Source organism: Elephantulus edwardii, unplaced genomic scaffold (assembly GCF_000299155.1).
Source record: "Elephantulus edwardii isolate Elephantulus edwardi_28Jun2011 unplaced genomic scaffold, EleEdw1.0 scaffold00065, whole genome shotgun sequence".
In the NCBI taxonomy this organism is placed as follows: Eukaryota; Metazoa; Chordata; class Mammalia; order Macroscelidea; family Macroscelididae; genus Elephantulus; species Elephantulus edwardii.
In genome coordinates, this window is record NW_006399815.1 from 13945809 (window position 1) to 13959165 (window position 13357).

Below are 13357 nucleotides of genomic sequence, written 5' to 3' on the forward strand. Positions count from 1 at the left end.
AAAAAAAAAAAAAGAAGCTCTGCTGCAATCCCAAAGGCACATGGTTTGACTCCACTAGCTGCTCTGTGGGAGATGGGCAATCTCCTCCCATGCGATTGACTGCCTCTGAAAACCTGAGGTAGCTATTAGTCAGCTATGGCTTGGTTCTGACTGGATGGCACACAACAACAAAGGGAGCTCTGGAGGCTCAGTTAGCAGAGTTGCACTGCCAATGCAAAGGTGGCACTTCTGGCATTTGAATCCACCAGCAGCTCCTTGGAAGAAAGATGAACAATTTCTTCGTATGTGCACTATACTTGTAAAAACTCACTGAAGGGTTAGTTATGAGCTGGTTCCAACTCGAGAGCAATGAGTAAGTGTGAATGAGTGAAAATTTCACTTCTTGATATGATAAAAGATATTTGATTGGTTTTACATTGTTAACTAAAGAATACAATGACTGAATATTTTAATATTACATAAGTATATTTCTATAGTTTTAACGGGAATGAATCTAGTCATCTGTCAAATTATAAAAAGAATCAAGTCATCACAATTCAACTTTAGGAGACAACTATGAAATCACTAAGATTATATATTACTATTCATAGGTTCCTCTCTGTATCTTGCATACTGAGTTACCATGACATTACCAATAAATAGTCATTCACAATTAATTACATCGTTATCCTCTACCATAGAAGTCTTAAAGCTATTTTTAATTATTGAATTATCAATGATATCCTAAAAAATGATCATTTCAAGGATCTTTTTTAAAACATTCAACACATAAACGTCTTACCTAAGAATTACATTTAATTAGTCCCCTAATTTTGTTACATATAGCAATAAACAAGTTATATTTATTAAATCTATTTTAAAAAGAGAACATAATTAAAATATAATTAAATCAAATACTAAAAAATAGTCATTCAACAGTACCTGTTCATTTGGGTTTTTTTCATATGCAATAGGTGCTATTCCAGGAGCAAAATTTTGTTTTAGAATATGATTGTTAGAAGACAATTCCTCTGAAAAAGATGGTGGAGGGAATCTGCAGTTTCCTGTTTTGTTGAACTGAGGTTTGAAGGCACTGTGGAAATCCATGACTTGTGACGACTACATGAAAAAAGATATAATCACTAAATTACAAAATATATAAACTAGAGAATAAACAAACAAAATAGTTAAATACAAAGGTAAAGGGTCACAATACAAAAATTCAGAACGTAAGATAATTCATTAGCAATTTATATAGTATTTAATAAGGTGAGAGTAGTTGTCAACTAAGACTATATTCAATAGGGTTTTTTATATTTTTCCACTCCTGCTTTCCTACATATGCAAACGTTTCTTCTCTGTTGGAATGAACCGAGGAGCTGATTCATAGATGACCCAGTGGTTTTTCAAAGGCATGCAAAGACATTAGAGGAAACTGCTCATAGACTTGAACCTCATACCTTAGGGCTGGCAATACAGCTCCCTATTATTACGCATCCAGAGCTCTCTCATCTCAAATTCATTGTCTTAGTGTTGGACTTGACTCAAAGCTGACTCTTCAGTGGGTTTTCAAAGGCTGCAAGTCTAAGTGGAGGAGACTACGTGTCTTTCTCCCACCTCCTATGGAATTGGCAGCATAATTTCCTACCAAGTAGGCACCAGAGCTCCCATTTTTACCTATTACAGCCATCTTGCAATAAAAAGAAACTTGAGTTTCATTAATTCACAACTCAAGGAAAAATATTTCCAACATATTTTTAGACTAATATTTTGGTCTTTATTTTTCTGATGTAGTTTTGCTCTGGAAATTCAAAGAAAAGAGAAGACATAATGCTAATATTGCACCATTAGACCTTAAACATTTCAAACATTTATTCATAATTTATTGCATTTTCTAATAAGCTTAAATTTTTGATGAACGTTCTATTTTGTAGAAAAAGTGATGTTTGTGGTGTCAAGGGCTTACTCTTGAAAATGTTTTTCTAGCCATGGCTTATGGAGGCAGATGCTCAAATTTTACATATAGAAGATTCTTCTGAAAAATGGACATAGTTGCTTTCTGAGAGTGCTCGTTTGATGTTGTCATCATCACTGTTTGGTGCCGGAGAATTGAGTACAACTCATTGGGTTCCTATGAGTCGTGCGCAACTCAACAGCAATCAACAACAACATAGTGACCTTAGGAACAACAGATCTGAATCCCGTACCATCATCATGATCTCTGACACAAGTGAGCCCAATGTTACAATCACTGTGTCAACCCACCTCATTAAGAGTCTTCCTCTCTTTTCCTGACCTTCCACCTTTCCAAGTATGATATCCCTTTCCAAGGAGTAGATTTTCCTAGAAACATGCCCAAGTGGGTGAGACAAAAGTTTTGTCATTCCTCCAAGAAGTTTTGCCTTGCCTTCAAGAAGCATTCTGGCTACACTTTTTCCAAGACATATCTATTTACTCTTTTGGCAGTCCATGTACTATTCAGTACTCTTCTCTTTATTGTCTTTACAGTTTCCTGCTAGAGGTATAACACCTACCTAGCAGTTTGTTGTATTGGCAGAATGATTTGCAAGTGTTTTACTTTACAGCTTAGGCGTGTGGTTGCTTACTTGTTTACTGTTTACTCTTATTAATACAGCATTAATCTATCACTTTACTATTTTAAGGTAACTTGTGGGAAGCTGTGGTGCTGGAAGCTATGTCATCTGTATTTTAAATGCCAGACAGGTTACTCATGGTGGATAGGTTTAAATAGAGCTCCCAAAATAAGACAGAGGAGGAAACAGAACTGGCCACCCATTTCTCAAATAATAGGCCTGTGAAAAAGATGAACAGAGAAATATAGTCTTAGAAGTTGAGCCCAGGTTGAAAGTCACTCAAAATAAGGAAAAACAGCTGCAGGAATTCTTTAGTAACTGGAATGTAGAATATATGAACTGGTTTAATAGAGATGGACAAATCAGAAACTGACTATCTAAAATGGAGGAGATTAAGGCATGAGGTAGGGGCATATACACTTTGACAACATGCTTATTAGTAAGAAGCAAATTAATGCTTCAAAGATGAAAGTTAATGGCTAGAAAAGCCAAGGTATGACCTGTAGTGTCAAAGGTTTATTTTTCAAAATAGCTTTCCTAGCCATTAACTTTGACTTTGCTTCATGGATAGGTGGGATCATAGGAAAAGAGTGTTAGTCTATCCACAGGGGATTGACTAGTCTTGCCATGAAACTGAGGAGATTCAGCAGCAGAACTGGAGAATCTCACCACCAGCAAAGGAAAGAATAGTGTGTCCTCTTTGGGGCAAGAGTCTTGCATCATCCAGACCTATAGAAGAGTAGCAGCAGCTGCAGCACAGAACCAGAGACCTACTCAGTGTGAGAAAGAAATGACATGGGACTGCTACCCAATAGAACTAAAACCAGGGGCCTTTGTCCAAACTTGCTGGAGAACTTGAAAGGAGACACCAAAATTGGCAGGTTCTGTAGCACAGGCCAAAAGCAGCAACATTAAAAATTGAATAGCCTGTGAGACCACTTCTGAAGCTGTCCTGACTGAGAAATTGTATCCTGTTAAATTCCCTAACAAACTCCACAATAATGAGGTGACTGTGGGGCCTCTGACCTATTGCAACAGATTTTGGATCAATTAGTGCAGTTAAGCTTGGTGTTGGAATTAGCAGAAATAGATATGGGAGTCTGGGGGCATACTGAACTTCTTGGGAACTGGTTTTGTATCACACGTGTTGGTGGTGGTGACAGTTCCCCTGTAGAGCTAGGAGAGTTTAGCTGTAGAGCTAAGATTTGTTGTTGTTGTTGTTGTTGTTATAGGCCATCAAGTTGTCCATAATTCATAGCAACACATGTACAATAGCTCTGAAACCAGCCCTATTCTGGCTGGTCTCAATGACTCCGACACACTTACCTCCATTACCCCCGTCAGTGTGAATTTAACTCATTTTGGGGTCTTCCTCTCCTGATATCCCTTCACCATTCCAAGCATGATTTCTTTCTCCAAAGACTGATCTCTCCTGGCCATGTGCCCAAAGTATGTGAGACAGAGTTTCAAAATCCTTGCCTCCAAGGTGAAACTTGATTTCACCCTCTTTAAGAAAGAGCTGTTAGTTTTCTTGGAGGTCCATGGTATGTTCAAGATTCTCCTCCATCACCACACCTCAAAGGCATCGACTCTTCTTCCGTCATTCTTAGTCACTGTTCAGGCTTTCTGATGCCCAGTAAATACTAAGAAGACCATTCTCCTGAATCAGGTTAACCCTAGTCTCTGGACTGAAATAATTGCTCTTTAGCACTTCACAGACTTACTCAATGCAAACTGTCTTTTGGTTTCCTGGCTGCTGATACCAAAAGTTAACTGTGGAACCAAGCAAGCTAAAATTGTTAATCTCTTCTCCATCTATCATGGTGCTGCCAATTGGCACAGTGGCAAGAATCTTTGTCTTCTTGTCACTGAGCTTCAATTTGTATTGAAAGCTACAGTCTTTGGCCTTCTACAGCAAACACTTCAGGTCCACCTCAGTTTCGACAAGAAATGCTGTATTATCTGTATATTGCAGCTTGTTGATGAGTCTTCCTCCAATTCTGATGCCACATTCTCCTCCTAAAGTCCAGCTTCCTGAATGATTTGTTTGGCATACAGATGGAAAAGGCATGGGGATAGAATGTATCCTTGCTGCACTACTTTCCTGATTTTTAAATATGCTGTATTTCCTTGCCCTTTTCTTAGGACTGCTTCCTAACCCTAGTAAAGGTTTTGCATGAGCACAATCATATGTTATGGGATTCCCATTATTCTCAAGGTTAGCCAGAACATGTTGTGACCCAGACAGTCAAATGTTTTTGCATAGTCAATGAAACACAGATAAGACATTCCTCTGGTACTCTGCTTTCTGCCAAGATCTATCTGACATTAATGTCTTAGCACCACAGCCTCTTCCAAACCTGGCATGTATTTCTGAAAGTTTCTCTGTTAATGTACTCAGTCTTTTTTTTTTTTTAATATTCAGCAGCATTGTACTTGTTATTAGTGATGTTGTTGTTATGTGCCATCAATTTGATTGCAACTCATAGTGACCCTACATACAACAGCTCTAAACCCTGCTCTATCCTGAGACAACCTTATTGTCTCTATCACCTACTACTATTATACCAGTCACTGAGTCAATCCATCTCATCCGGGGTCTTCCTCTCTTGTTCTGTCTCTTCACCCTCCCAAGAATGATGTCCCTCTCCTTGAAACATGCCCAAAGTATGTCAGACAGAGCTTCAGAATCCTTGCCTCCAATCTTCACACTCTGTTGGGTCACCTATTTTTGGAATGGGAACAAATACAGATCATTTCCAGTCAGTTAGCCAGGTAGTTGTCCTCCAGATTTCTTGGCACAATCTGGTGAGCACTTCCAGGGAAGGATCTATTTGTTAAAATATGTAAATTTGTATTCCATCAATTCTTAAAATGATATTTTTGTCAATTCCTTTAGAACAGCTTGTCTTTCCTCCTTTATCTCCATAGCTTCTTGAGCATATATTGCTTTGTAAAATTCTTCTGTGTCAGCAAGTTCTTTTTGGTACAGAGGCTCTATGTACTCCTTTCATCTTCTTTTAATGCTTCCTGGATCATTCAATATTCTGCCCATAGCATCTTTAAGTATTGTGACTTGAGGCTTGAATTTGTTCTTAAGTTTCAGAAATGTCAGCGAGTTTGTTCCTTTTAATTTTCCAACTCCAGTTCTTTGCACATTTCATTATAATACTTTGCTTTGACTTCCCAAGTTGCCCTTTGAAATCTTCTGTTCAGCTCCTTAATTTCCTGATTTCTTCACTTCGCTTTAGCTTCAATGTAATCCAGTGCAATATTCGGAGTCTCTTCTAACATCCATCTTGGTCTTTTCTTTCGCTCTGTTTCTGTAATGACCTTGTGCATTCTTCATGGATGATATTCTTGCTTTCCTTCCACAGTTCATCTGGTCTTTGTTCATTAGTGTTCAAGACTTCGATGATTTTTAAATTCATGGGGGAGAAACTCAAGGTCAAATTTGGTTTCTGTGGATTTAACATTCTTTAGTTTGAGCATGCATATGAATAGTTGGTGGCATGTGCCAAAATCAGTACCTGGCCTGCTTTTCACAGCTGATACTGAGTTGTGAAACAATTCAATAATTCACAATCCAAGAATTTTTCCCACAGATGTAACTTATCTGATTTCAGTGAATTCTATCAGGTGAACATGTGTATAGACTGCATTTATGTTTCTTATAAAAGATATTTACAATGAATAAATCATTGATCATACAAAATTCAATCATTTTCTCTCCAGCCTCATTTCTGTCACCACGTCCATGCTTTCTGACTACTGATCCTTCTTCCCTGTTCCCAACTTCTTCATCCCAGTCACTCATTATTATTAATGCATCTTCGTTACATGTTTAATTGATATCTGACTGCAAAAGTTGGTAGAAATCATATATTTCATCCTCTTTGGCTCTGATTGTTGGTGCACATATTTAAATGATAGTGGTATTCACCAGACTTCTTTGTAAGTGTATGGATATTATCCTGTCATTCCAACATCGTATTTCAAGATGGATCTAGAAATTACCATTTTAACTATGAAAGCAACCCCATTTTTCCTCACCTTTTCATCTCCAGAACAGCAGATTATACAATTGTTTGCTTCAAAATTTCCATGCCAATCTATCTCATTTTGCCAAAACCTAGTATTCTCTCCATTACTTTCTTAAGAATGTCCACTTTCCCTGTATTCATGCTTCTCATATTCTACATTCCAATCATTAGTGTCTGCTTATAACTGTTCCTCCTCATTTGTGTTTCCAAATTCAAAGGTTCAGCCTCAGATGCCATAGCTGCTAGTCTACTCTAAATATGCTCTATTGTCCATAGGATTTTCAAAGGTCTGATATTTCAGAAGTAGATAAACAATCTTTTTTCCTCGTCTGTTAAGGTTGTATGCCCAGCTTTAGAAAAATATCTGACAGACAGCATTTTACTGAAAGGAAGAGATGAAAGACACTTCCCCATTACAGAAGTATCCAACAAATTTAGTGCTGTGTCCCACCCCCACACTTGGTACATATCTTGTTCCCATCCCTTTACCTGCTCCACCAGCATCTTCTTCCACTTCCGCTTCCCCCATCCTGGACATCCTATCCCCTAGCCAATCCTTGATAGGATGGCTCAGGCCTCAAGTCACTTCTGCAAAGCCTCACACTGCTGCTGATCTCTTATGCTGCTGCCAATCTCTCCTGAGTTTAAGAGTCTCTAGTCCAAGTCCCAGGTACAAGCTTTAGGGAAGGATTCCTGTATGAGGCAGTACTGGGGAAAGGTCCTTGCCCCTGAGCTTCTGCTCCAGGACTGTCATCTTGTGACTTGGTATATCTGCTCTTCTGTTGGCAGTACACTGCTGTCACAGTAAGATAATTTCCCAAGTAAGAGTGATGTCTCCTCTGGTACACTGGTGTTTACTTGGCCCAAGGTCTACAGGCTAAAATTCCAGAAGCTACTCTGGTTTGGATTCCTTGTCTTGCTTTGAATCCCCTGACTTTCAACAAATACCAGTGGAATTCTGGGAGGATGAGCATTACCTGATTTGAGAGGGCAAACATAGTTCCAAAATCTCCCCACTTGTGAAGCCCAGGAAGTTCTGAAGCCACTTTGAGTTGGATCCTTTGCCTTGCTCTGAATCCTCTCACTGTCAAAAAAGCTCAGTAGAATTCTGGGAGGATGGGTGTTAACTGACTTAAGAGAGTAAAAGTGATCCAGAATTTTCTGCATGCGAAGCCCACCAGTTCTAGAGCTAGTTTGGGTTAGATCCTATGTCTTGCTTTGAATCCCCTGTCAGCAAACCCAACAGAATTCTGGGAGGATGGGCATGACCTGATTTGAGAGGGCAAGGTGGTTTCAGAATCTTCCCACTTGTGAAGGCCAGGAGGTACCGAATCTAGTTTGGGTTAGATCCCTTGTCTTGCTCTATTATTAAAAGGTTTGTATATCCTATCCAGAAGATTAACTGTTTGCTTTATGCTGAAGTAACTGTTGTATTAGGATAGAAGATGCTATGTAGATAGGTAAGAATATGCTGATGGGGGGGGGTGTTAGCCTATCCAGATGGGGATTGGCCATTTTCAACAGTTTATAAAAGGATTGGCTAGTCTCATCAGTGACTTGAGCAAGATAAAGTGAAGGACAGATAGCTTTTCTGGCAACCTTTAAGAGAAATCAAGACAAAATAGTAGGATGCCCTTCCTGCTCCAGCCACACCTAAGGCAGCAACTCCTATGGCTGAACTGGTGACCTGATTTTGAGAAGTGACCTGGGGCGTTATGGAAAGAGCCAATACTGGCAGGACTGAGAACTCTGTTGGACAACTGAGGGTGGCAAGTCAATACAGTCAAGACTGAGAACCTAAGAACACTAATGGGCCTGAATTGTGAGGCTCAAGGTTGAGGAGCCTTTGTGTACATTATGGGAGCTATCTTGACTGTATTCTGTTATTAATCTGGATTATAATTTTTTTACTTCTCCAATATTGTTTGGTGTGGTCTGTGAGCTAAGGCATCACATGGTGGACACAGCAAAGCAGTAAGACTGGTGTTGCAATGAGTAGAAAGAGATATGGGAGCATGGAGTAACATTCTAACTTCATGGGAATTGATTTTATGTTACTGATGCTATTGACATGGAAATACCCACATGGCCTTTGCTCTCTTTACAGTCAGACACAGCCATCTCCATGTTGTCCTTGATCCTTTTACAATGTTAGAATAGAGTACCACAATTTTTGCACAATTAACATAATATGGTCACTAACACTAAGTCTGAAGAGATAAATGTTCAACAATCATGAGACCTCAAAGTAAGAACTCTTAATACCCTTGTTGTTGTTATGTGCTGTCGAGGCATTTGCAACTCATAGCGACCCTATGTACAACAGCCCTAAACCCTGCTCTATCCTGTGCCAATCTCATTGCCTCTGACACACCCATCCTGATTACCCCAGTCACTGAATCAATCCATCTCACAGAGGGTCTTCCCCTCCTGCGCTGTCCCTCTACTCTACCCAGCATGATGTCCCTCTCTAAAGACCTGTCTCTCCTTACAAAATGTCCAAAGTATGTCAGGCAAAGCCCCAGAATCCTTGCCTCCAAGGAGTAGCCTTGTTTAACCCACTCCAGGATGAATCTGTTTGTTTTCCTGGCAGTCCATGGTACATTCAATACTCTTCTCCAGCACCACAGCTCAAAGGCGTCAATTCTCCTTCTATCCTCCCTAGTCATTGTCCAACTCTCTGATGCATAACAAGTGATTGCAAAAACCATGGCCTGTATCAGGTACATCTTAGTCTCCAGAGAGACACCGTTGCTCTTGAGTACTTTAGGCTCATCAAATTAGAATCAAATGTTATGCATACATACTCCTATTCTGTATTACCAATATTCCAAAATGTTTCTCACAAGCAATCTATAATTAAGCTACTCTGAAGATAAAGATTCTTTACATCAGAAAGTTTAAAAATAAGTCTTTTAAAGATGAAAAATTATGCAAAGGGACTCTAGTGGCCTTTTAGTAAGGAATTGTGCTGTTAGCATAAAGGCACATGGTTCAAATCTGCCAGCTGCTCAACGGGAGAAAAGATAGGCAACCAATTCCTGAGTAATTTACTGCCTCTGAAAATCTGCTGAAGGTCAGCCATGAGTAGATCCCTACTCAAGAGAACACAACAGACAGACTTATGCAAAAAAGCATTAGTGATTTTTTTCGTATTTGAAAATTTAGACTTGTGGCATGCCACAACTGTTAAAATAACAACTCAACTCATGTCTGTTGAGTTGATTCCAATTCCTAAATGGCCCTCCATTGGGTTTTCAAGGCTGTAAATTGCACAACCATCTTTCTCCTACAGAGAATTCACCACAGAAGTGTGATTAGCCGTAAAGTTTTCTATAGATTACCTCACCAGAGCGCCCTAAAAAGATGTATAATAGTATCATTGTTGTTCAGTACCTTCATATTTAAAAACTAATCTCACCTGAACTGAGCCAAATTCTTTCTTGCTCCCTAGTTCTTGATAGTGTACACTAAAATAAAGAGGGAAAAAAAATTAAGGTTAAAATACAGATGGTGTGGTCAAAATATTTTTCATTTTCATAAAATTATATTAATATAAAACATACATTTTTATAACAAGGAATGTCAGATTGTAAAATATTATCAACATTTGATCATTTAATTAAGGTTTTAATTTTATAAAGCTGTTAAAAGTCAAACAAAAACAGAATTATGCATCTATTTTCTACTTGAAAACAAATAAATCCATTCTCTATTCTCCAGTGACCAAAACAATGTTGATAATGATCAGTGTAAATACCTAATAACAAAAATGTGGCTAAACTATACCTGTTTTCTGTATCATCAAGGCAGAGTTTAGATGGAACACAGTTAGGTGACATTGGAAGTTCTAAATCACGCTTTCTTGCAGGCATTTTTATATCTCTATTCATATTCACATGGACTGGTTTTCTCACAATTTCTTTAAAGAAAAAATATCTTTTTAGTTAAAAGTAAAAGCAAACAATAAGGTCTTTAAAAGTTTTTTTAATGTATCAGCTTTATTAAATAACCATGCCTGTTAGAACATTCGCTAATAATTTATATTCCCCATAAACCAGAAGGCATGGTACCAGAAGGTACCAACAACTATCTCAGAAAATTTTTTAAAATCTTTTTCTTTATAGTTTTATGTTTATCTCATAAAAAAGTCCCTATAAATTCAGTTCTACTTCTTTCTTTCACCAAAACTTCTCTGACTATGAGACAATGTCAGGTGCTGCATTATATATTCCCATTATACTAGGGATTTTCTCACCTAACACACTTGATTTTACTGAAAAATTAATTACTTGGTCTAGTACTTCTACCTAATTATTTTCTAGGAACTAATTATTACACACATTTAAATTATATCATTCTAGAGGGTATTTTCTTTTTCAAAAATACTTCTGATTTTTTGGATAACAGAATTGTAGGGGTAGCCAAGGTGACCTAGCATGTAATGTATCAAGCTGCTAACCAAAAAGTCAGCATCCACTAGCTGCTCTATAGGAGAAAAATAATCTCCTCTCATAAAGATTTACAGCTTTGAAACTCATGAGGGGGCTGCTGTTGTTGTTAGATGCCACTGACTCGAGTACTCACAGCAACCCTATAAACAAATATTCTCAACTCTTTCCTATACTGTGTGATCTTCATTCTTCCTGACATACTCAAGCCCATTGCAGCAGTCACTGTGTCAACCTATCTAGTGGAGGGTCATCTTTCACTGACTTTCCTACCATTCCAAGCAGGAAGTCCTTTCTGAGTAATTCGCCTTTCCTGGTAACATGCCCGATGTGTGGGAAACAAAGCTTTATCATCCTGGCTTCAAAGGAGCACTCTGGCTGCACTTTCTCCAAAACCTATTTGATTGAGTCAGTCAAGGAAGGATAGCTATGTATAAAAATCAATTCAACAGCAATGGACTGGTTTGGGTTCTATGTAGCCCAGGCAGGACCAATAATTGAATCCTATACAACTGGTTATAGCTGCTCCACTGCTGACATCTCACACTAGTAGATAAAGGCAACATCTTTTCAATGGAATTTTAAAATGTGGAAACAGAAACAACTCTTAGTCTATCATTGGTGGCAGGGAAAGGAAACCAGCAAAGAGGAGCAATGAAAGTTTCTTGGCACTACATTTGGATAAAGGCAGTCTCAGAGCATGAAGCTAACATCTGTGATGAGTCCTAGCAGTATTCAAGCCCCAATTCCAAGTTGCCTCAGAGGCCAAACTACACTATTACCTTTCTTCCTAGTTAAATAAGCAAATTCTTTGTTTTGGTTTTTTAGTCTGTTTGCTTTTAATTTATGTCATGTCCAACTATGAATCCTAACAAGATCTTGCTTCCTATGTTACCTCCCATATAGGACTTATAGAAAATAGTCAATAAACATATATTGAAAGAATGAAAAGAAAGTGAAGGAGTAAAAAAACACCAGTAAACACAGCTAACATATTTAAAACAAAAACCCTTTATACCCTAAACCTGTGAATAATACATTTACTTTAGTTAAAGTAGAGTTAAATTAGATAAGTAAGTTAAATTTAAATTAATTCAATAGATAAATTTTATCTATGGAGAGAGAAAGAAAGGCAGAGAACAGGGGGAAAAATAGTAACAATAGTATGATCAATTTCTAATTTTGATAAATTATTTCTTACACTCTTATTATACATATATATAATTTTGGGATTTGTTTAAGGAATTATCTATCAGACATACATTCCTTTTTAACATTAAAAAATTTATAAATTAAAAATACATATGCTAAATAAAGATCTTATTTACTTAAAGAATTAACATATAGGTCAAAATGCACTTTGTTATGAAGTATTCAATTACTACATTTTCAGAATCCTAGGAATGGCTAAGAAATAATTCAAGTTGTAAGACTAGAAGATAATCACTGAGTCAAAAATTCTTCAGCTTCCTCCTTAAAATAACTGCTGTATAGAGTAAGTGAGAAAAAGATATTTATTCCCTAATCTTTAGCTGTGCTCAGGCCTTTTGTTCATAGGGTTGCTATGAGTCCATCTACGACTCGATGGCACCCAACAACAACAACAACATCTTTAGCTAAAACTTAAGATTTAGAGACATCTGCCTATAGGAACCGTTGTAATAACTAAAACAACTATATCCAATAAGCTTAACAATATCTTGGAAAAATTAACTTATATAATAACACTTACACGTATCTAGAAATAAGTAAGAGAAGATTTTAAGCATAAGTTAGCTTTGCTTTAGTTTATAAGGGCAGCCAAGCTTTAGAATTAGTTTATTTTCCACATGCTTTGAATTCTATATACACTAAATAGCAAGCTAAAAGTTATCATAACTGCATTAGTATCAAAACAATATGCCACTGGAAAGACTTACCAGGCTTTTCCTTCTTGGAGGATATCTGATTTACTATATATAGGTTAAGAAGGTCTAAGCTGACAGTAGAATTTTTGGCAGGGGATAAAGCTCCCAGTAACTTCATTTTTGATTTTAACTTTTTCTTTTCAAAATATTCCTAAAATAATTAAAAATGTTAAAATTATTGCAGAAACTATGTAATTTCTAATAGAATCACAATTAAAATCTATAATGTGATTAACTAATATACTTACTATTTTTAAGTTGTTACACCCTTTAGTCATAAGCGCATGTGCACTCTTTCCTCTGTCATTTATATCTTTTTATTTTTTGGTTTGCTCACAAAGTTCATATATATATTGTGTTTGACACTATACTTCATTCCTATT

At 37.3% G+C, this 13357-nt stretch overlaps 1 protein-coding gene across 1 annotated transcript in view; it reads right to left on the minus strand.

Moving 5' to 3' along the window:
* The window catches only part of LOC102860786 (chromosome unknown open reading frame, human C12orf40), a 58827-nt gene extending 45708 nt beyond the window's left edge, over positions 1–13119 (minus strand). The window contains exons 1-4 of the mRNA XM_006888235.1: positions 12987–13119; positions 10406–10538; positions 10038–10086; positions 922–1098 (exon numbers count right to left, since the gene is read on the minus strand). Coding sequence (XP_006888297.1) covers positions 922–1098; positions 10038–10086; positions 10406–10538; positions 12987–13092 — 465 coding nt within the window. The 5' untranslated portion in view covers positions 13093–13119. The remainder of the gene's footprint in view (positions 1–921; positions 1099–10037; positions 10087–10405; positions 10539–12986) is intronic.
* Between the last annotated feature and the right edge of the window lie 238 nt (positions 13120–13357).